The sequence below is a fragment of the Monodelphis domestica genome, chromosome 7 (genome assembly GCF_027887165.1).
Source record: "Monodelphis domestica isolate mMonDom1 chromosome 7, mMonDom1.pri, whole genome shotgun sequence".
NCBI lineage: Eukaryota > Metazoa > Chordata > Mammalia > Didelphimorphia > Didelphidae > Monodelphis > Monodelphis domestica.
In genome coordinates this window covers 291,142,841-291,167,648 of record NC_077233.1, presented here as the reverse complement: position 1 = coordinate 291,167,648, position 24,808 = coordinate 291,142,841, and the positions used below count along the sequence as shown (strand labels likewise).

The window sequence follows — 24,808 nt, the reverse complement described above, 5'->3', positions numbered from 1 at the left end:
GGGCAGCATAACCCATAAAAAGACACAGCGAAGTAATTTTCCAGCACAAACAACTTAGAAGGCTGGCACACCACAGGTCTAGTGCCCTGGAGAGGAGGGATACCAGAGCAAGCGTTACAACAGCAATGGGCCTTGGATTCAGCGGAAGGAGCAACCAAGGCTTCTGGAACTCTCAGTCACAGGCTGGGGGAGTGGTGTGGAGAGGGAGTGAAAGGGGTGAGCGGACAATAGCTCTGAAGATCACAGGGGGTCCCTTTGCTGGCTCAGGTCCAAGACTCTTGTCACATTGCTCATACACTGAACTAGGTCACAGTTTGGGGATGCTATCTCAAACTGAGGAAAAGTCCTCGCAAACACCTGATCACAGTTCCAAGGAAGAACAGAGTGCACGGGCTCTATCATAGGCCAGAGCACAGACAAGGGAAGTATTAAATACAGCTCTGCTTACATCCTACTACCCTGGAAGAAATGAAATGCAGATAGATTTCCCAGAACTAGCTATGAAGGCAGCTGCACAAAGAACCTAAAACTTGGAACAATTCTCCATTCACCACAGGAATAGAGCCCACTTTTAACAGTTTTTTAAATTAAAAGGCTGTAAAATAAGCTAACAATAGAAAAAGAAACTCAACAATGAAAGTTATTTTGAGGAGGCAAAAATACAAACTCAGAAAAAAATACAACAAAGCCAGTATTAGTTGCCTCTAATCCCCAAGAAAAATAGAAATTGCTCTCAAGACCAAAAGAGTGAATGGAAGAGCTCAAAAGGATTCAAAAAATCAAGTAAGAGAAGTAAAAGAAAAATTGGGAAAAGAAATGAAAGTAACACAAGAAAATCATGAAACAATAGCTTGGTAAAAGAGGCACAAAAAATGCTGAAAAAAAATACTTAAAAAAAAAGAGAATAGGCCAATTGGTAAAAAGAGACACAAAAATCCAATGACAGGAACCCCTTAAAAAGCAGAATAAGAAAATGGAAAAAGAGGTATACAAATTCAGAAGAAAAGAACTCTTTACAAAGTAGAACTGGCTAAATGGAAAAGAAGGTACAAAGCTCATTCAATAAAATCATGCCTAAATTAGAATTGGTTAAATGGAAGCTAATGACTTCATGAGGCATCAAGAAACAACAAAGTCAAAAGAACGGAAAAAAAAAGTGAAATATCTCATTGGAAAAACAACTGACTTAGCAAATAAATCCAGGCAAGAGACTATAAGAATTATGGGACTACCTGAAAGCCATAATCCAAAAAAGAGCTTAAACATTATTTTTGGAAAAATTATTGAGGAAAAACCCTGATATTCTAGAACCAAATAGCAAAATAGAAATCAAAAGACTCCACCAATCACCTCCTGAAAGAGAAGCCAAAAGAATAACTCCCAGGAATATTATAGCCAAATTCTAGAACTCCAAGGTCAAGGAGAAAATATTGCAAGTAGTGAAAAAAAAATTCAGATATCATGGAGCCACAGTTAACATAACACAAGATTTGGTTGCTTCTACATTAAAGGATCAGAGGGCATGGAATATGATATTTCAGAGGACAAAACTAGCTAGAACCAAGAAGCACTCAGCAAAACTGAGCATAATCCTTCAGAGGAAAAAATCCTTTATGAGTATTCAATGAAATAGAAGATTTTCAAACATTCCTGATGAAAAGATCAGGGCTAAAAGGAAAATTCGACTCAAATACAAGACTTGAGAGAAGCATAAAAATGTAAACCGGAAAGAGCAATCAAAAGACATTCAATAAGATTAAACTGTGTGCATTCCTACATGAGGAGATGATTCTTATAACTACTACATAGAAGGTAAGGGTGTAAAGTTGCATATGATGGGATATAAAATTAAATTAAGGTATGAGAAAGAGGAATGCATTGTGGGAAGGGGAAGAGAAAAATAAAATGAGCCAAATTATTAAAGAGCTTTTTCAGTGGAGGGCAAGTTGGAGGTGGAGAGGGGAGCACATGGACCTTACTTCTCATTGGAATTGGTAAAATGAGAGAAGAATATACATGATCAATTGGGTTTAGAGAAAGCTATCTTACCATCTAGGAAAGAAGGAAGGGAAAGGTATAAGAGAAGGGAGGTGGGGCTGATAGAAAAGAGGGAAAATTGGGGGACGTAAACAGAACGTAAATAGGATGGACAGTAATACACAGTGCAAATAATGGTGTATTTTTTTTTTATGAAACTCTCTAATAAAGGCCCCATTTCTCAAATACATAGAGAAATGAGTTGAATATATAAAAATACAAGTCATTCCACAATTGATAAATGGTCATTGAATATGAACAGTCAGTTCTCAAAGTAATTAAAACTCATCATGCCCAAAAAATGCGCCAAATCACTATCAGTTAGAGAAATGCAAATTAAAACAACTCTGAAGTACCACCTGATATTCATCAGATTGGCTAGTATGACAGAAAAGGAAAATGGAAAAACTTAAGGGGGATTATGGGAAAGCTCAGGCACTATGCTCTGTTGGAGAATTGTGAATGGATTCAACCATTCTGAAGAGCAATCTGGACCTTTGCCCAAAGGGCTATAACGTTACATACCCTTTGACCCAGCAAAATCATTACTAGGTTTGTATCCCAAAGAGATAAAAGACAAAAAGGGGAAACACACATACAAAAATAAAGCAGATCTCTTTTTTTTTGGGGGGGGGGTGCAAAAAAAAAGAATTGCCTATCTGAAAGAATTGGAAATTGAGGGGCTATCCATGAGCTGAGGAATGGTTGAACAAACTGTGGTATATGAGGGTGATGGAACACTACTGTGCTAGAAGAAATGAGGAGCAGGATGACTTCAGCAAAAGCTGAACTGATACCGAGTGAAATAAGCAGAACCAGGAGAACATCATGCACAGTAACAATAATACTGTATCGTGATCAACTGTGAAAGACTTAGCTACGGATCCAGGACAATTCTGAAAGACTTATGACAAAGAATGCTATCCACCTCCAGAGAAAGAATTGTTGGAGTTTTGGATGCAGATCGAAGCATACAATTTTTTCACACTAGTTTGTTTTTGTTGTATATGAATATTCTCTTACAAAAATAACCAAGTGGAAATAAGTTTTACATGATCATACATGTTTAAGGAAGATCAAATTGTTTACCATCTTCTGGGGGGGTGAGGGAAGGGAGACAATTTGGATGTTATAATTTAGGAAAACATATGTTGAAAATTGTAATTGAGAAAATAAAATATCTTAAAAAAAAAAGTCACTAAGACTTTGGGACACTATGTATGAGGAAGGAATTCAAATTTAGAAGAATAAGAGCTATTCTTCAATTGATAAATGGCCAAATACATATAGGCAGTTTTCAGAGGAAGAAATTTAGGTTATTAGTAGCCAAATGAAAAAATGTTCAAAATCATTAAATTAAAGTAACTTTAGGTTTCACCTCACATTCATCAGAGATTACAAAGATGATAAAAAGGAAAATGAAAAACGTTGGAAAGACTATGAAAAAACCGGCACTTTAACTGTGCTGCTGAAAGAGCTGTGTATTGATACATCTATTCTAGAAAGCAATTTGGAACTATGCCCAAAAAGTCGCTAGCCTATGCAGCATATCTCTGACAGAGACATACCCAGGCTCATCCCCTAAAAGATGAAAATGGCCCAAAGGTAGCTAATAGCACCTCTTTTTGCAGTGGTGGAGAACTAGAGAATAAATAGGTGTCCACCAATAGAGGAACGAATGAACAAATCATGAATAGAATGGAATACTGTTTTCTGTAAGAAATGATGGTGGGGATGGTCATCAAAGAAACCTAGGAAGAATTGTAGGAACGAAGCAGGAGAACAATTTTAATTAATAACAACACAGTAAAAACAAACAACTCTGAAAGACTTAAGAACTCTGATCAACATAATAACCAAAGACCTGATAATGAAGCATACTAGCCACCTTTTGACAAAGTGTAGACAAAACAAATTAATAAATAAAGCATCTCTTAAGATTACTGAGTGTGAAATACAATGCGAAGAGCCAAGGATACAAAAAGAAAAGCCACACAGTCCCTAATCTCAAGAAGTTTTTAGCTTCGAGTCAAATGGAAAGATCCCATGGTCCTCAGACTGCGGTGACAAAATAGATGTTAATGCCTTTAATGTCACGTCTGCTAATAAAGATCATATCATTGTCTAATTTCAAACCATTGGACAATGCCAAGGACTTTGGGGGCAAAAATGTCCTTGAGATATATTTTTTGCACTCAAAGTGCTACAAGAGTTTCTCCCCACTCCCAAGGAGGGAGAAAAAAAATCAATTTTAGGTAGAAAGAATTAATGAAAAAAAAAATGAAATTAGGTAAATATTACCAGGGGGATTGAAATACAGCCATTATAATGAGCCATTATCTCTTTTCTGTTCTGCCAAGTCAGAGGAAACTTTTTCTTGGGTCTGAACTACATGAGACTTGAAGTCTGAAGAGATTCTTGGCTGTACTGAAATACTTCCCTATCACTGAGAGTCTTAGGCAACTGGGCCTAGTTGGGTAAATTTGCTTCATATAAACAAAGATTCATCCTGTGGACACAGTTAATATTGGAACCAGAAACTGAACTGGAGAACCGTAGAGTGCATCGTTCAGTTTTATATAGACAACAATCCTCATAAGGATCTCATGTTCCCAAGCTTGGTAAAACAAGCAGCAGCACAATACCTTTCGATTTGCTCTTCTCACAGTTTGGAGAAATAATGACACATTTTAGTTTTTTTAGCTTCAGATGTTTAAGCACTTCTCTGAGTCCCATCACAAGCCGGCGTTTGGTTTTGGCCTTTACTGGATCCTTCTGATACATACGATCTTGAAAGCGAACCAGTTCTTTTAGAAGATCCATCACACAGTCATCAACTTCTTTACTAAGCATTTGGCTACAGTAACTAGAAGAAACATCACATAGGATTGTTAGAGTATATTTTGGCCATCTGGATTTTACCTATGCAGCTGACTATCACTCACTCTCACACACACACTCACTCTCACACACACACACACACACACACACACACACACACACACACACACACACACACACACACACACACACACAGAGGGTTCTTCAGGAAATTGTCCTTCAAAAATTCATTAGAAATTCAATATACCTACTGATGAAGGCCTTCTCCTCAAATGGTATCCTCTTCTCCTCTCGTTTATCAGCACCCTCCCAGATCATTTCTTGGTTTGGATATTCAGATAGCCCTGAGCCTTAACCCTAATTCTGGCCATTTCAACTAGACTTTGAAACCCCTTTTAAAATCTAATTACTGTCTTGTTTCAAAGCAAATCAAGTCCCAGGAAGGAAGGGAAGACTCGTAAGGAGGAACGATGCCACAGAGGCTTTCGGTCCACTCCTACGTGTCAGAAAAGACTCAAAGCCACTCTCGCTAGGGCTCGTGTATGCATCGTGTCCATCGTACTCTGAAGTGTGGCTACGGCCATCTTTACCCTAAATCATTAAGCACAGCGAGAAGGCCTCAAAGACATAAGCTGTGTGTGCAAGGCCTGCATGTGACACATGTTGAGCCTGGGGAAGTCACCAAATCTCTCGATGGCAGAAAGTGTGGCTCTGAGGGGAAGCCTCCTCACCAAGTGCCGAGGGTTTGAGCAGGGCTCGTGCTATTCCATCCTCTTACAGAGTATGCATTTCAGCTGACATAAGAGGAGACACGCATCCTCCCCAGTCCATGATAATAATGCCTCGCAGTCCGGACAATTAGTTAAGTCCTTACACCAAAGGGCTAACTGTAATGATGGCAAAGCAGCGCAGACACAACTAGGGGTTCTAATGGCAGAAGGTTACCTAAAGGGGATTGTTTGAAATGGCAGATAAGAGCTGATGTGCTGCAGTTAGCGTCTTCATTTTCACATGGACGTGGTTGCTTTTTCATTATCCCAATATAAATTCATGGCAGTGCCTAGGTTTTCATGTACTCACTCTCTAAATCTCCTACTATGGATCTTGGGAAAAGGTGCCGTTGGCTGTGTAACAATGGGACACACTTCTCCATCCTTTTGGGGTACAAGGCTGTCTAGGGGTTTTTCTGGCGTGTTTTCCACGTCAACAGTAGAAGAGGCAGGGACTGATTCTTCTGTTTCCTCTGTCTGCTCAAAATCTAAAACAAAAAAGTTTTGTGTCATGTAATATGTATGAACAGGAAGGCCGCTCTCACCCCCAAAGTTCAGCCTCCTTAAATGTATGCTATATAATATTCTTTTACTTTATAAGCTTCTGTTTACTTCATTTAATAGAGATAAAAGAGTACACACTACCTCATGGGGTTGTTGTGATGCTTTGCAAATGATAGAGTACTAAAGAATTCCAAAAGTCACCTACCCAGGGATACCTCCAGACAGAATCACAGTTGGATCACTTCTGCTATCATGCAGAAAATACACTTCTGGAATGTATTGTAACTCCACTAGCTGACTGATGTTCTAGAAAATTAGGAGCAACAATTCTTATTTTGGGATCAGGCTGAATTTGGATCCAGTCTCCTATATGTGACACGAAACAAGTCACTTAACCTTTCTGAGACTCAATTTCTTATTGGTAAAATAATAATAGCTGAAATGTATCTACCTTCGAGGGTTTCTTAAGGATCAAATGAAATGATGTATGTAATACTCTGTAAACCATACTAGTGTGTTATCACTATTCCTGGAGGACAGCATTGAATAACAGATGGAGCCCAGCCGAGCATATATAGATAACCTCTCGGTGTCTTGGGAAACTCTCAGACTCCAGGTTTTAGGCAACGTGTCCATCTGGATCACTGATGGAGTATCCATATCAATGAGATCACAGGTCTGGACCTTTCTCCCTCCCGCCTTGGGCCACCCCAACAAACCCCAAAAGGCCTCTGCTGTCAATAATAATAGCATAAAAAATAACAGTACTAGGCAGCAGCACATATCCCTCTCAAGGGAGAATATTTCAGCTGAAGATTTAACTTTTTTAAAAAAAATTTAAAGATTTAATTTATAATATCTTATTTTTAAAATTTGAAACTAGTTTTAAGGCCACAATTGGTTCTAAATGTTAACTTGCTTGGTTTCTGAGAAGCAGCAAAATGTAGTGACTGCAGAACTGGTTTTGGAGCCAGGGTTCAAGTTCTTTCTCTGATATATACTGTCTGGGGGACCCTGGGCAAGTCACTAACCTAGTGCTCCGTAAGCCTATACAAGGTGTTAATCTGCATTGGCAGAGAACTTACTCAGCTAGAATCAGGAAGACGTGAATTGGAATCATGTTCTAGACTCATATCTACTATGCAACACTGGGTATGTATGTCATCCTCAATAAAACCCCTCAAAATGCTATATAAAGATTATCTATCATCACCATCACTGTCCTCATCTGGCTGGTATTTGGTTGCACCAAAAGCACAATCCCTTACAAGAAAAGCTGGTCTACTCTTCCTGTCCAGTAAATGGTGAAGTGACGAGGAAATTCTCCACATCAACTATGCTTAATGGAGCCAAACAAAAAAGTTCTCAAGGCGTGCCAGGCACAGACAAACTCTGAGGCCAAAGGGCTGACGTTCAAGTGTTGGAAGCAGCGTGTGTTGTGTGTAGATGGGTAGAGAATGACTATCAAATGAATACAAGTCAATTAGGCAGAAGGAACACCATCAGCTTTGAGCACAGTGCCTGGCATATAGTAGATGCTTAGTAAATGCTTGATTTGACTTGTCTAGCAGTTACAGGAATCAGGAAAGGCTTTGCATAGAAGGTGGACCTGGAGCTACATCTTTTTAAAAAATTATTATTTGGGGAGGAAAAATGTATTTAATGAGTTAATTTAGAATTTTTTTCCACGGTTGCAAGATCCATGTTCTTTCCCTCTGCTCCCCCCACCCCCTCCCATAGCCGACGCGCAATTCCACTGGGTTTTCCATGGGTAGCTGATCAAGACCTATTTCCCTAGTATTGACATCGGCGCCAGGGGGCTCATTTAGAGTCGACATCCCCAACTGACCCACGTGACCTAGCAGTTGTTTTTCTTCTGTGTTTCTATTCGCACAGTTCTTCCTCGTAAGTCCCTGGAGCTACATCTTAACGGAAGAGTTATATGAACTACAAGGAAGGCATGGGGAACGGCCATTACAAAAACAGGAAATCAAGTGCCACGAGAGAGCAATGGAGAGAAGACAAGTGGGATGGACAATCAAGTGTGGGCGATAAAGAGCAATATCGTGGGGAGCTTTAGAAACCAAATACGGATTTCTACCTGATCCAAGAGGAGAACTATTAGAGTTCATTGGGTAGGAAAGGGACTTAATTCAACCTATGCATAAGATAGTACACTTTGGCAGCTGGGAAGATAAACTGAAGTCAGGAGAGATTCGACGCTGAGAGATCAATTAGGAGGCCACTTTAATAGTCCAATGAGAAGTGATGAGAATCTAAACAAAGATAGTGGCTGCTTGAAAAGAAACAAGTAGATTCTTAAGCCTGATGCTAATAAAACCCTTTCTCTGAAGCCTTCTCATGGGATACTCAAACACAGACAGGATTCCCATTGAAAATGACCAATTATCGAGCAGCATACACTGAAATAATCATTTTCATAAGTAGTAGAAGATTCAGAATTTGAAAAATGATACTGTCTAATGGAAGGAAATTCAAACTACATTTGTAATTTTTTTTTATGCCACATATTTTGGAGCGACGGATAAATTGTAACCATTTCCCAAGGCCATTGTGAGATGAAGTGCTTAGCACAATGTCTGGCAGAAGCTAAAAGCTACCTAAATGTTAGCTATTATATTTGTCCACAATAACACCAAGCACAGGCCACATTCCATATATCACAATATGAGTGGTTATTCATCCTAATTAACACCAATAAAGAGAAATCAGTACCTGGCTGGGCAATCTGGGCAGGTGACTGATTATCAACATTATTCGCCAAATCTTGCTCCATGCTTTTAGAAAATGCTGGCACTGAAAGCTGTTCTAAGAGATGTTTCTGCTTTCTTTCTTCTCGTTCTTTCAAAATAATCTTTAAAATAAAATTCAGGCAGAGTTGGTGACATAAAACATATGGAATAGTTTCTCCAAAAAATCGTTGCCCCCAGGTAAGACCAAATGACACTTTTCCTGTTGAATGACAAAATTCTGAACATATTTCAGAGTGTACCTAACAGATGTGACATACATATATGCCTACTGTTTATGTCCACTGCTGCTTCGGTGCTGTCCCTTGGCATCCCATTTTACTAGCAACTAGATGGAGCAGCAGTTAGGATTGAAGCTCAGATTTGGTCTCACACTCTTTGCAGCTGTGAGACCCTTCACAAGTCACTTAACATATGAACTTACGCCTCAGAATGGAGATAATAATAACTTCCATGGCTGCTATAAGGAAGGCATTTTGTAAACTTTAGATTTACATGAATACTTATTATTATTGGAATAGATGAAAATGATCCACCTCTCAATGTAAAGAGTCATTAGAAACCTCTGAAGATAGGGAATGTGCAACAAAACAAAAAAAAACAATAAATGGTATCACCAAACTACAAACTGGAATAAAAGTTAATTTTCCTATGTTTATTTTCTGTTACCCTCAAAGAAATGCGTACTTACGGTACACTCACCAGCATGTGTATTTCAGCTCAAAATAGTCCTAAGAATTTCCCCCAAGTAAGAAAATAGCTTTGCCTGAACATATGATCGATATATTGGGGGAACTCAAACTCACATTGCCAATCAACATATTTTACTTACTAAAGGTTGATGTCCTTCAAACTGAATACCTACCCAATAAGAAGGCCCATAAGAATTTAATAGTAAAAGACATTTAAACACCGATTAGATGGAAGACCTTTCATCAATTTTCAATGTTTTGCATCAAGTAAAACACATAATATACCTTCTTCAGAGATGTTGGCTTCTTGGCCTTTGGGACTTCCCTTTGCTTGCCTTTCTTTATTAATGGAGAACTAGAATCCAAAGGATTATGAGGAGACATCACTTGATTTAACCGGTGATTTTTCACTGATGTTGCCAATTCTTTGGAAAGTACTGGTACTGCACCAACTGAAAGAAAATTTACATAAATGAGTAGTACGTATTATTTCAATAGAACCAAAAGTTTTAATATGGACAAAAAAAACTATTACCTTCTGCTTTCTGAGGCAGAAGAGGCGCAAGGACCAGGGAATTGGAGTTAAGTGACTTGCCTTGGGTCATACATCTATTAGTGTCTAAGGTCAAAATTGAACCCTGCCTCTCATTCCAAAAAGCTCTGGCAGTTCACTCAGTTCAAAACACTTGTTTTTAACCTTTTTTCTTTATTATGAATTCATACTTGTAACATTAGATTGTAATTATTGTTTGAAGACTAATCCATTTTTTCCAATCTAACTTATAAGACCCCATAATTTCCTTCTCAAAAAAAATTTTAAAAATTAATCTATCCTTCTTACCCAACTCAATTGAGCAAAGCCTTGCCCCCCTCCCAACCTTAATATATGCCATTATAGTCTAGAAAAAAAAAGGGTTCCTATCAGTCACCTCTGAAAATGGATATCTCTTTTAAGTTTATCACCTCTCTGTCAGAGGCGAATGGCTTATTTCATCTTTGTTTTTTTGGACGATTTGTTATAACAGTCTTCCTTATGTTGAACCAATCCTACATTCCTGGTATAAATCCAAAATAGTTGTGCTGTCTTTTTCAAATATGCTGTTGTCTCCTCTCAGATATTTTATTTAAAAATTCTGGAACAAGGTTCATTAAGATACCAATCTATAATTTCTTTCTCTGATTTCCCTCTCCTTGCTTTAGAAAGTAAGATAATATTTGTAATAAATTTGGAAAAGTTTCTTCTTACTGCAAACAGTTTCCTCTAGGATAGTATTATAGTAGTAGTATTAATTGTTCTTTAGTTGATAAAATTAATTTGTAAATTCATCTTGGTTCTGTGCTTTTATTTTCCTTTGGGTTATTTAAAAGTCAGTTTCATCTATTGTCTATCTTTTTTTTTTCATTTATCTTCAGCTTTTGTTCACATTTTTTTTATTTTAAACATTATTTTATTTGGTCATTTCCAAACATTATTCACTGGAAACAAAGATCATTTTCTTTTCCTCCCCGCCCCCCTCCCACCACCTTTCCCTCTCCCATAGCCAACGCACGATTCCACTGGTTATCACATGTATTCTTGACTCGAACCCGTTTCCCTGTTGTTAGTATTTGCACTAGAGTGTTCATTCAGCGTCTCTCCTCAGTCATATCCCCTCCCCCCTGTAGTCAAGCCGTTGCTTTTCATCGGTGTTTCTACTCCCACAGTTTGTCCTCCACTTGTGGATAGTGTTTGTTAGATCCCTGCAGATTGTTGAGGATCACTGCATTGCCACTAATGGAGAAGTCCATCACCTTCGATTGTGCCACAGTGTGTCAGTCTCTGTGTACAATGTTCTCCTGGTTCTGCTCCTTTCGCTCTGCATCACTTCCTGGAGGTCGTTCCAGACTCCATGGATTTCCTAGCTTTTGTTCACATTTGAGGCAAAATTTCTGATAATTTGCCATTTATTTTTTAATTGAGTAAAGAGTTTTTGATTTGCTGTTCAAATGACTTATTTTTTTTTTCCACTGAGAAAAGTGCTTAAAGACCTTCCAGTCAAAACTGCTTTAGTGGGGGCAGCTCTGTGGCTCAGTGGGTTTAGAACCAGGCTTAGAGTTGGAAGATTCTGGATTCAAATCTTGCCTCAGACACTTCCTAGATGTGTGATCCTGGGAAAGTCAATTAACCCCCATTGTCTATCCTTGAATGCTCTTCTGCCTTGGAACACAGTATTGATTTTAAGACTGAAGGTGAGGGGGGATACTTTAGCTATATCCTCAAGTTTTTATAACTTGACTCATTATTGTAATTTTCTCTGATGAAATTTTCTATTACTTCTATAATCTGATCGTTGACTCACCAGCTCTTCAGAATTGTTATTTAGTCTCCAATGATTTTTAAACTCTTTATTAAGTTGTTTCAATCATATCTAACTCTTTATGACTGTTTGGGGTTCTCCTAGAAAAGGCACAAGTGGTCTATCATTTCCTTCTCCAGATCATTTGACAGATGGGCAAATTGAAGCAAATAGGGTTAAGCGACCTTCCCAGATTTTGAGGCTGGATTTAAACTCAGGTCTTGACATATCATCTCTAATATTCCCAAAATTCTATTGGAATTCTTAACTTCTTTTTTATCTTTTGCTTCAATTTGGTTAGAACCTGAAAAGGACACACTTAGGTCTCCTGGTCCTCTACTATTATAGTTTTACTATCTATTACTCTTTCCAATTCAATTAAGTTTTCCTTTAAGCATTTTAAGATCATATTCTTAGGTGAATGTATTAAGCAAAATGTAATTTCCTTGCTCATCTTTTTTTTTATCTTAGCAATATGTATTGTTGTATTAAGTGAAATTATGATTGGGGAGAAAAAATAATTATCATAATTGTGAAAGGGACGAACTCATCTATAAAGGAAGAAAGAAGAGCAGAACGAGTTAGAAAGTAGCCCGAAAATGACTTTGTAGTGGGCAAAAGATGAAATGACTGAGGAAGCAAAGGTCCAATCTTCCAAGTATATCATTTATGGAATATACATACAAATATAAATGGAAACTGTGCGACCAATTGGGACCAGTGGCCTTCTTCAGTTTTGGCACTGAACCCAGAATACAGGAGAAGACATTTTTATAGACTAAAAACAATCCATCAGTTATTGTTTCCTCTGCTTGAATATAGACACTTTGAGGAGGAGAACACCTCCTTTCTCTGATTTCATGAAATTGCATCTGTTCACTCTCTTCCTCCCAACTTGAAAAGACCTTAATCTTTTCCCTAATTAGAAATCAAATTACCTGATGTTGTATCTTGGTTGTTTCCTCTTAATTAATTGGCTTTATTTGGACTCTGCTTTCTAATTTATTCTGCTACCCTCTTTTCCTTTATGGATGAATTTGTCCCTTTCACAGTTATGATAATTTACTACCAGCTTCTATGTATATGACATAAAAAGGTTTTTTTTTAATTTATTTATTTTCCCATGGTTACACGATTCATGATTTTTCTCACCCCTCTTCCCACCCCCATCCTGGAGATGACAAGCAATTCCAATGGATTATGCTTGCATCATGGTTCAAAACCCATTTCCACATTCACATTTGTAATAGTGTTCCTCCAAAGCCAAAACCCCAGTCCATCGAGCTACACTCTGCATTTCTACCACAATTTGTTCAGACATTCCCCCACTGAGGGACCCCGCCCCCATTTTCCAATTTTTTGCCACTATACAAAGCATGGCAATAAATACTTTTGTACAAGTATTTTTCCTTATTATCTCTTTGGGGTACAAACAATATTACTGCATCAAAGGGTATATGCATACCCTTGTAAGGGCCTTTGGGCAGAGCTCCAAATTGCCCTCCAGAATGGTTCCATCAATTCACAACTCCACCAGCAGTGCATTAATGTCCCAAAGCCACATCCCCATCAACATTATTATTTTCCTTTGCTGTCATATTGGCTAATCTGCTAGGTGTGAGGTGGTACCTCCGAGTTGTTTTGATTTGCATCTCTCTAATCAGGAGGGATTTAGAACACTTTTTCATGGGGTTATTGATATGTTTTGATTTCTTCATCTCAAAACTGCTTATTTGTATCTCATTTGCAATAGGGGAATGGTTTGATTTTTTGTCCATTTGATGTATATGACTTTTAGATCAATCTATCCAACCCCAAAGTGCCCTCCAATCTTCCTTCCCCAGTGGCCTTTTTGACATCTGAAACTGTTTGGGCATCTCAAATTCAACAAACTGAGCTTATGCTTTTCCAAAAAATCTCTCTCTCCCTCTCTTCTGTCTCTCCCAAAATTCTCTATATCTCATAAAAGGGATCTGAATAATTGTTATATTACCAGTCTCACCATTTATGAATTTCACTGAGTGACTTAACCACCCTAACCTTTGATTTACTGATTTCTAATAGGGATATTTGGCCTACAGATCAGATCTGTTTAATCTATGTGAAAATGCTTTCAATCCATTTCCATTGCTTTTAATTCTGTGCCAATATTAAAATCAGTTTCTTTATGATTCCTTGAAAACCTAGTATTCAAATTACCTTTATATATGCAAAACCAATAACCCACAAGAAACATTAGGAAAAAATTGTTTTGGGTCTTTTTCTTCCTGAAGAAAACAGATAATGAAACAAAAGACGATAATGAACTTATCTTACCAGAAACAACAACAGGTTTGGAAGACTGTTTTGAATTCTGTGAATGCTGCTTTTTTTCCAATGCAGCAAGCATTCCTCCCAAATCCAACTTCACTGGAATTTGACTCTTCTTCCCAAACTTTTTGGAAGTAGTCTAAAAAGTAAAGGAAAAATGAGATGTTTTCTTTATGCACATATATAAATGTGTATATACACACACATGTGAAATCCATTCAAATATCTATATATATAAAAATCCCTAATTTTTCCTCCAATTAGAAACTAAATGAGCAAATGTTGTATCCTGATTGGTTGTTTCCTTTTAATCAACTGACCTTATTTGAATTCTGCTTTCTAATTTATTCAGCTATTGTGTGTGTCTCTTCCTTTAGGATGAGTTCATCCCTTTCACAATGATGAACATTAATTTTCTCTCCAATATTATCAGTTTACATGTGTGTGCGTATGTATGTGTATACATATATATGGATATGTTTATACATGCTATCAAGTAAAATGCATTCAGACATTTCACCATAAAAGTATTAACTACTATCCTGATGTCATTCAAATATTTGAAGTAATGTTTAGGGCCCTTTATGTCACTTAGTAACCAAAATTGCAATCTTTATTTATAATCACACAATAATTGGCTATTGAGAGTTAGAAAATCTAAGCCACTATTTCTGCTGATGAGGAAACAGGTTAAAATGTGTGTTCAAGTTTGTGACAGGTAGGAAGGAGCTCCACTTCCAATTCACCAATTGCCTATCAAAGATATAAAAATGAATAGATTTTCTTTTCCTCACAATTACAATTTTTTGTTTTTGAGGTTATTACCATTATTCAAGTCTCTCGGGCTCCAACCACGTCATCACCCTTGGTTTCTTACACTTCCTTCACCCCACATAGCCAAATTTTGCTATAAACACCTTTTATCTCGCACTAAATGCTTTAGCTCAGGGCCTTATTAGCTCTTGACTAGATGATCCCTGGTTTCAAGTCTCTCCCCATCTCAATCTCTGCTCCATGTACTCCTGTGTGTGCACTTCACCTTCTGCCTTTATGCCTTTGCAGGGTCATCCTCCATGCTGGGAAGCGCCCCTCCTCACTCCCTGGTATAAGCTTACACTCCTTTCGAGGTGCAATTCAAGTTCCACTTTCCAGAGAACCACTTCTGAGGGAGTCCCCACAACTGCTTTATATTTCCTCTATACAAAGTTCTGGGTGCTCCTGCCACGTCCCAACTCCTTACAAAGACTGCTTCGCTCTTTGTCTTTCCATCCCGACACCGAGTACACACCTCTGCCTGGCAGACACGCACCAAAGGTGGGCTGCCTGGATGACTGCAAAGTGGCAGCCAAAAGGCTTTAGCGGCAAGAAAACGTCACCCCAGGGCCCAGTTGTCTGGAGGCCACTCCTCCTGTCTTGTGTGTGACAGGACGAGTGAGGAGCTGTGCCCTACCAAAGCGTAAGAGTAAGGAGACGGTGTGTGCAACGTTCACGTGTCAACATCAATAAATCTACCCAACTAACATACGGATCCAAATTATAAAAATTCATGGAAGTCTCGACTTCATTCCAGAAGACTAATTTAATTAACCAATAAAGGAATCCTGTTGTGGAGTTCACCTCTGGCTGCTGTTTAGAGTGAAACTTTGGCGACTGGGTTCCACTTCTTCTGTCAGAAGTCAGCGTCTGGTTAACCAGTTCTTCAGTGTCCTGGACAAAACCAAACCTCTCTTTAGTCATCAAGAGCGATTTTGCTTTAAGCCTTCCCTTAAAACTGCAACACGGCTTTTGTAATACAACGCATAATACCCATCTTATTGATGTCTTTAGTTATTATATTATGACCACGAGTGGCTGGGAGGGGTTCCGGGGGGCCCGGAAGAGGGAGACCCAATTCTATCTATCCTTTTCAACTGGTCCTTCACTTTTGACAGAAAATATGAAGCAGAAACACCTACGATGGTTACTCTCACAAGATGATACACTCACAAAGGGTACATATTCCAGCCCCTCCACAAGGAAGGTATATTTCATCAAATTCTTCAAGATCACCCAATTTTTCAATTACGCATTTTGCATACATTTTTATAATTCTTTCATCTACAACATACAAATGTATGACATTCTTTTAAATGAAAGTTCCCTAACTTCCCATTTAAGGTCAGTTAATTACAAAATAGACAAAATGCTTTAATTAAAAAAATAAAACCTATCTGACAAGAGAATTTGATCTTCTAACTCATTCATCCTATCAGTATGAAACAAATAAGAAAAAAATTGTTTTAGAGACAAAATCCAAGAGAAAAACTTGAAAGTCATTCTATTGAAGTTTTATTTAAACCGCAAAAGGCATACGAGCAGGAATTATGTTTTACCTCTTTCAAAATATTGAATATTACCTCTGGTTGATATTTAGATAAATATTTTGAAGGGTCCAGTCTGTTTTTTCTTTCAGAAGCAACTTCCAGATTAGGAAACTCTTCAATATCCTAAATAAAGAATATATTCTTTTATCTATTATTAAGAAAATTTTAAATACAATATATATTCAGAAAAATATAACTAGCCTTGCCATATTTTCTCTTTTTTAGTCAACAAATTATTATTCTCAATGATCTTTACTACGAAAGGGGTATTTCTTCCAAATCTATAAGACTGTACAATAAAGAAATAAAGCATATGTAGCTATATGACCTGTTTTAAATTAATTTTAGAAAGTAATTTCACTGAAGTCCAAGAAAAATGCTATCCATCCCCAGAGAGAACTGATGGACTCTGAATATAGACTGAAGCATAGTTTTTGCACTTTCTTTTTCTTGCCTTTTTCTGGTCAACATGGCTAATATGGAAATATGTTCTACATGATTTCACATGTGTAACTGATATCACATCTCTGGCCTTCTAGGATTTTGCATGATTTCATATTTCTTGTCTTCTAGGGACAGAAGAGAAGGAGAGAATTCAGAACTCAAAACATAAAATGCTAAAAATAAATAACAATACAAAAAAAGGCAGCGTCTGACTACAATCTAACCAAGGAGACAAGCAAACCATGCTTGGGCCACATAGGAAACGAAGCGGCGTTAGTGAAGGCTTCCAGAAGAAGATGGTATTTCGTTTGGGACAGGAGAAAGGATGGGAAAGAAGCCAGGAAAGTCAGGAGGGGGAAATGAGAAGGGAGAGCTTCCAGATGAGGAGAACAAGCGGAGACAACACGCCAAGAGCCATCTTGTTTGTGAAAAAGCCAGGAGATCACTGGATCAAAGACTACGTGGTGGGGAACAAAGTAAAAAAAGACTAAAATGGGAGCAGAGGGTTAGAGTACAAACGTAGCCTTGAATGCCGCAGGATTCTGTCTTTGCTCCGGAACCAGAGGGCTCTTCCCAAGCCCAGTGACTGAGTGTGGAATTCAGTGGGTAACATTCTCTGGGTGGCCCCTGGAAAGACGCCCTGGTCTAGTTCCGCCTGGGTTGCCGTTTCCCCTAAAGTCACAAGCCACCAACTCTGCTGGATTCTCGGGCATCGAAGAGGATAAAGCCGTCTGACGGCACGATCAGGCTCTGCGTGGCAGAGAAGGGTACTCGCTACCTGCGGGCTTCGGATGTCAGAAGTCTGCCGAGCTGCCCGCCCGCCTGCCTTCCCACACAGGGCCCCCGAACTCTGACCTCGTCCTCAAGCCCACAACAGGAGGAGGGGTGGCACAGAGGCCACCCCTAGCCCCAGCTCCACTGGCCGAGGCCAATCAATGCCAGCACTAGGACCGCCTTCCGCCCAGAGAGGGGAACGTAGAAAGGAAGTTCGCTGGCGCGACAGCACTTTCATCAGTGGCCAAAGCCACAAAAGGAGCTCCGGCCCCTCCCCGTCACTGCTCTCTCTCCCCACACGACTGAAGCCAGGGCTCACGGTGCCGCCGCTCCACAATGACTTGGGGCCCGTGTGTGACTGCACGTGCAGCGCCCCTCGCAGACCCCCAGAGTAATCTGGCCGAGCTCTTCGGCGCTGTCCCCACGGAAATCAGAAACACAGCTGTCCGGGCTCCGGCCAGGCTGGGCGCGTTGGAGCCCCAAGGCCAGGAACCCCCCAACGGCTAGGAATAGAAATAGAAGTCCAAGAGCCCAACATTGGAGAGGGAGAGGAAAAGGAGACGAAGGCTGGCGTGCAGGAAGGAGGACGAGAGACCCGGGGCATCGCCTACGGGCGAATGAAGCGGCTCCCCGCCCAAAGTTAGGGCCCAGGAGGGACGTCACCCAAGGGCAAGGGGCCAGCAAGGAGACTGTGGGGTGTAAGAGCAGCTTCCTACCCCTCCTGGGCTCTGACATGGCATCACGTACGAGGCATCCTCTCCTAAGGCCCCGGGGAGGAAGCCGCAGCTCACGTGCCCTGAAAGGGACTGACCAAAAGAAGCGGAGCATCTGTGAGCCGTCGGAGGATCGGCGGCCAGCCAGTGCCGAGCCTCCTGCCTTCCAGCCGGGCCCGCATCCCGCCCCGGCAGTCGGTGGTCCAGACCTCTCTCCCTCTAGAACGCAGCCCATGTTAGCAGTCTCACGTGCCCAGGCCCAGTCCGGGTCCCCGCGGGATTTCGCTCCCTTGTCTCTGCCTGTCCCTTCTCGCTGTATCTCCCCCCAATAAAGCTGGCCCCCTCGCACTACCGCATCTCGGAACCCTGATCCCAGCCTCATTACGAGCCCGGGTCAGGGTCTCTCCAAATTCTGCGGCAGCACGCCTTCTGCACCTCTTTTGCCCCGTCACACCCACTCTTGGATTACTTGGCTAGTCGGCTGTGTTTCTGTCACACAGTGCAAACTTCCGGAAGCCCAACTCATTTCAGCCAATATCCTTTGTGTGCCCTAGGTACTTCACCAACTTAAGGGAGCAAAGGGACTCTAAAAACGAACTCCGAATGATCTGAGTTATTAGTAATGAAGCCCTTTTGGTCAACATATTGTGTGCCTGGGAAAAGGGGATGTAGCGAACCCAAGAAACAGAGATCATCAAATGTAATCGCGTTTGTCCAAATTACTGCCATTATTTTTTAAACCCCGTTACATGCCAGGTATGAAAGGTATTCATTCTACTCAGCATCTTTATTCAAAGAAATGTTATGGGGGCAGCTGGGTGGCTCAGTGGATTGAGAGCCAGACCTAGAGACGGGAGGTCCTGGGTTCCAATCTGGCCTTAGCCACTTCCCAGCTGGGTGATCCTGGGCAAGTCACTTGACCCCCATGGCCTAGCCCTGACCACTCTTCTGCCTTGGAGCCAATACACAGTATTGACTCCAAGACGGAAGGTAAGGGTTTAAAAAAAAAAAACAATTGGGCAATTATGATTACTTAAGGAACTATTAGAGAATTTTCATTACGAATCCCTTGGAAAATATTCACAAACTTTCTCTTATATGGAAACCACTGATCTTGGCCAAGACAAACTCCGAATCAGATTTGGGGTGAAAATAAGGTACTTCAAAACTATAAAATGCGATAAAAGCAGCTCAACTAGTGGCAAAGGGTAAGAGCAGGATGCAATTCCTAAACGTGAAAACATACTAATCCAAACTATATACTACCTCCATATTCACTTTCCAACAACAGGCAAGCTCGGTCAAAAAGGCATTCCTGTAAGGCCAGCAGAAATGAAACTAAAACCTCCCACATCAGTTCTCTATGGGCTGGGAAGCAGAGACCCTCCTGAAAGACACCAGCTTAATGTATCGATTAGTGCTCCAACTATCGCAAGGCACACTCAGCAAAGTCCTTCCCAGAACACACTCAGAGGACCTATGGCAGTAGAGTTTTAGGCCAAGTCTTCTCTACGGAGAGGTTCCACAGTTGGCTTTATAGTTTAAGTAACTTAGAAGGTCTGAACAGGTGTCTTCTTAACAAAAAACTGTATCACTTTTGTAAGGAAAATCAAGCAGATTATCCAGTACCTGGAAAAGGTGCTGAGCAAATAAGGACTAAATGCTAACTTAAATAGTTTTGTCAAAAGAAAAAATACCCATAATTGCATTTATTTTAAAATTTAAAAAATTAAGAAAAACAACTTCCGTTAGAAAATAGATATATAAGTCTAGGTTTCTATGAACACAACCATTTAACACACCACCAAAATGTAATATGAAATAAAAACAAAGATACTTCAATCTTGGGTGGCTCCTGGACCATAAGAGTTTCAAAATTTGTTTTAGGCTTCCTTTTCTTTTTCTTGTTCTTTTTCATTTCTTCCTGGTCACTTTCGCACATGTTGCTGGTTTTTGTCTATGGAAAACAAAATGAGTGGGAAAAAATACTGCTGTTTAGAAAATTCACCAAAAGATGACAATGTATTAAATCTCTCTTAATATAGTACACTGAAAGATAACACACTCCGCTGAGTTAGTTTACCATTCGCTTTTTTTCGATTCACAAGAAGAAAAATGGAATTTATGCCATAGGAAAACTCATTTTGAAGAACTATTTTGGATTTGAGAGGTCTCTTTTTTGCCCACAATACAAGTGTAAAGTACCGTACATCAGAGAGTGTACAAAATGAATATAGCGCTCATAAAAGCTTCCTAAAAGGCTTTACTTCTTTGGGCAAATTGTGATTTGGGGGGAATCCACATTTGACAGTTATATTGAGTCTCAGATTTAAACTGAATTTAAAACATTTCAACTATAATTTGCTCTTACCCTATTAAATATGCTGCTGAAAGTATCACCTAAGTCAAACTATCTTTTAAATGTACTTTGGAGAGTTCAATTCTGGAGTTTTATTAGAGTTTATGAAGACTGCGTTTGAAATCAGAAGGCAAAATGAAAAGAAGAAATGAAAAACACGTCGGAATGCCATTGCCAAAATGAAGAGCTAAGACGTCAAAGGAAGGGACTAGAATGAAGAGGGATTAGGAAAGGCCTCTTGTACAGGCCAGAATTTTAATTAGGACTGAAAGGAAAGCAGGAAAGTCAGTCAGTGGAATTGAGGAGGGAAGAGCATTCCAAGCACGGGAGCTAGCCAGAGAAATGACAGGAGCCAAGAGATGGAGTGTCTTATATGGAGAACACCCAGGAAAACAGGGTCACTGGATAGGAGGGCATGGCGAGGAATGAAGGAGAAGACTAGAAAGATTAGAAGAGGCTTTAAATACCAGCAGAACAGTTTGTACTTGATTCTGGAGCCAAAAGGAAGCCAATGAAATGGACTGAGTGACATGGTCAGACTTGAGAAAAGTCCCTGGTGGTTAAATAAGGGAAGAGGGAGAGACGTGAGGCAGGCAGATCAAGCAGCAGACTACATGTAATATCCAGGAATGAGGTACTGCAGCAGAGTGGCGGCAGCGTCAGAGGGGAGAAGGGGGAACATAGGAGAGACAATGCAAAGATAAAATCAACATGGAGGAGTGGAGGATAACTCTGAGGAGATAGAAATCAATATACATTACTCTGAGCTGTGCAATCATCTTTACCAAATCTGGCCATGTGGTAAGGCGTAAAAACCCTCATAAGTACATAAAAACAGAAATCCCTAACCACAATATAATAAAAATTATAATCCATGTCATTTAAAGAAACAATTAGAATCAATGGGCCCTAAATAATTTCATCTTAGAGAATTGAAGTATCAAAGTAAAAATAATACAAAAAGATAGTTTCATTTGGGATTCGGACAAAACAGGTCTTATAGGGAAGTTTATATCTCAACATAAAAAAACAAATAATAAAAAACAGAAAAAATTGGAAAAAACCTTAATTTAAAAAAATTAGTAGCTTCTTAATAACATTAACAAAAGGTAAACCTTAGCTAATCTGATTAAACCATAGCTAAATCTGATTTAAAAGGAGTAAAATATAATTCCAGCATAGAAAAGGGAAATTTACAACAGATGAATAAGAAAAAAGGAAATTACTTAGTCTATTTTTGTCCAAGTATATGCCAACAAAACTGGTGACAAATAAAATGCATTAATATTAATAATAATATAAAATATCCATACTAAAAGAAGAAAATTTAAATAACCTAATTAATGATAAAGAAATTGAACAAATCATAAACAAACTCCCCAAAATGAAAACCCCAAAGCACATGGATTTAGAAATAATTAAGCCAAATATTCAAAGAACAATTTATTCCACTATTACATGTTTACGTAATAAATAAATAAATAATAGTTGTTATTGTTTGCAAATAGTGGAAAGGAAATAATTCTCTCAAATTTCTTTATGAGACAAGTATGCTCCTAATACTTTAATGAGGGAAAGATAAAGCAGTCAGATATATAACAAGACTGCAGAGTTGGTTCACTATTAGCAAAACTATAATCATGCTTTTATCAAAAAACTTTTGGCAAAATATTATGCCTACTTATGCAAAACAACATTAAACAGCATTTAAAAAAGGATGTTTACAAAGCATGGCAAAAACTATAGCATTATATATAATGTAAAAATGCTAGTGGGCCCTTTTATGCCCCTAAGTGAACAGAAGCCACATCGACACAACTCTAAGAATCTGCATCAATGGTAGTTCTGCTTGGGCCCAACAAGGCCTAGGGACAGCCTCCTTGCCTCTTAGGAAAAGAACCAGCTTAATCTACACAGTGGCAGAAGGGGAAACTTGGTAGAAATTGATCCTATCACGCTTTGACTTTATCTGTTATAAAGAAGAGTTTTTATTTTTTAGAGGGAAGAGGTAATGCCCTGTATCTGGAGTTCCAATCACAAATAATACCATCCAGAAATTCACCGATATTATTGTTCCATGATCCACAAGAAAATCAAATCATGCCAACAAGAAATTCAGCAGTGTTATTTTCATGATCTGCCAGAAAACCCTGGTCTAAAACTCTGGGTTCCAGGAAAAATATGGTTACCGAGTTTGATATTTAAATAAATTGATGGAATACAACTGGCATTAGTAGAGCCTCTGGCTTAATTCGACTCAACAGGACTCTGGGCCAAGACATGGAAAAGAATAACATTTTTTCCCTTGATTCTGTAGATGGTGGTGAATCACTTCCTTTTTATTAGAAAAGTCAGTCTCACCCATATAAAGCTGTCACTGTATAAAGTTTTAATGTTTAACAGAAATCCTACTGATTTTTCAAGGTACAAACATACCCCAAATTTTGTTCAATGAAGGCAAAAATACAATGCAATTCTCTGATAATGCAGTGTTTGACACACTTGCCTTAACTCACTGTGTTCTATTAGTTTTTAATTGTTGATGGAACATCTCAAGTATCTACAGGTTAAGCAATCTCATACTTAATCTATATAATGGGAAATTTTCCAAAGAAATTCATCAAGGAATATTCATGGATAGAAGCAACAGAAGAAATAACATATTCTTGCTTACCTTTTTCGGATTCTGAGCTATTTGTTTGTCCTTGTTGTAAGCATTGGTTGCTAGCACCTCAGGTGAGGAGAATGATGTAGTAATTTTCTTAGGAGTTACTGATGTATTTTTCTTTGTGTTTGACAGTGAAGCGACATTTTTAAGGGCTGCTGCTTCAGTGGTTGTTGGCCGAACAACATAGCCCATTGGTGTCCAAGATAGCTCTGCTCAAAAATAATCATGATTATTGAAAGATTTTAAAGAATCATTTGAAAAAATGTCCTTGCTGTTTGCTAAACATGCAGTACCTGACATCATTACTGAAAGCATAATCCAATTTGGATTGCTATTCAAAATGTTCCCCTGGAAACAACCTTCACTGAATTTTTTCCTCCTTAATGCATGCAGATCAAACTCTCCCCGATAACTATTAGGTTCATCTAACGGGAGTAGGCGCAAGGCTTTTCAATTCAGGGAAAAAAGCCAAACAATGGATTCCGTTAAGAAACAAAAGCCCATAAATCCATGTGGCAATAACACAAAATTAAAAAGCTAAAGACCAAATTGTGGCCCTACTAACCTTGATGTGTACCTTTAACATCAGAAGTCAAAGATCACTAGACTTCAGCTATCATAATAACTGGGAATTTATTTCTTTTTAGAACACAGGTATGAGTACAGCAACACTACTTCTTAAGGTACCCATGAAACTCTATCTACAGACAAAACAAAAGGACATCCATCAAGATACTGACAGGTGAACTCTGTAAAGCTAAACACCTGTCAGGAGCCAGTGGTTACCCCGTACGGGAAAAGACAGATGGTTTGACATTAGTTAAAAGTCTGCTGGCAGTATTCTTGTGCTTTTCACCTTAGATTATCATCCAAGTGAGTCATTTAAAAAACTGAACAATCTAAGACAAGGGCGATTTGAACGTTCACGTATACAAAGAGAAAATTGAAAAATGCGACATGTTTATAACCAATTTTATTTTTGCTCTTTTAAACAATATTAAATTTGTTCTCATTTTATAGAAAGAAAATAATCACATTAAACTCCTCTCTGAACATTTTTTTTCCTATCTAAGAGTCTAGCTAGGTTGAAAAAATAGCATTTTATTCCATTTAATCGTACACCTAATTACAAAATATCTCCTAAAAAAAAAAACCCTTTACCTTCCATCTTACAATCAATACTGTATCCTGAGTGTTCCAACCCAGAAGAGCAGTAAGGACCAGGC

At 38.9% G+C, this 24,808-nt stretch overlaps 1 protein-coding gene across 2 annotated transcripts in view; it reads right to left on the bottom strand.

Moving 5' to 3' along the window:
• The window catches only part of SECISBP2 (SECIS binding protein 2), a 58,213-nt gene that overhangs the window by 20,529 nt on the left and 12,876 nt on the right, over positions 1 to 24,808 (bottom strand). For both annotated transcript variants that reach the window (XM_007497815.3, XM_056804515.1), the window contains exons 7-15: positions 23,589 to 23,791; positions 20,393 to 20,512; positions 16,658 to 16,747; positions 15,879 to 15,968; positions 14,268 to 14,400; positions 9,901 to 10,067; positions 8,889 to 9,027; positions 5,959 to 6,136; positions 4,683 to 4,903 (exon numbers count right to left, since the gene is read on the bottom strand). In XM_007497815.3, the coding sequence (XP_007497877.2) occupies positions 4,683 to 4,903; positions 5,959 to 6,136; positions 8,889 to 9,027; positions 9,901 to 10,067; positions 14,268 to 14,400; positions 15,879 to 15,968; positions 16,658 to 16,747; positions 20,393 to 20,512; positions 23,589 to 23,791 (1,341 nt within the window). The remainder of the gene's footprint in view (positions 1 to 4,682; positions 4,904 to 5,958; positions 6,137 to 8,888; positions 9,028 to 9,900; positions 10,068 to 14,267; positions 14,401 to 15,878; positions 15,969 to 16,657; positions 16,748 to 20,392; positions 20,513 to 23,588; positions 23,792 to 24,808) is intronic.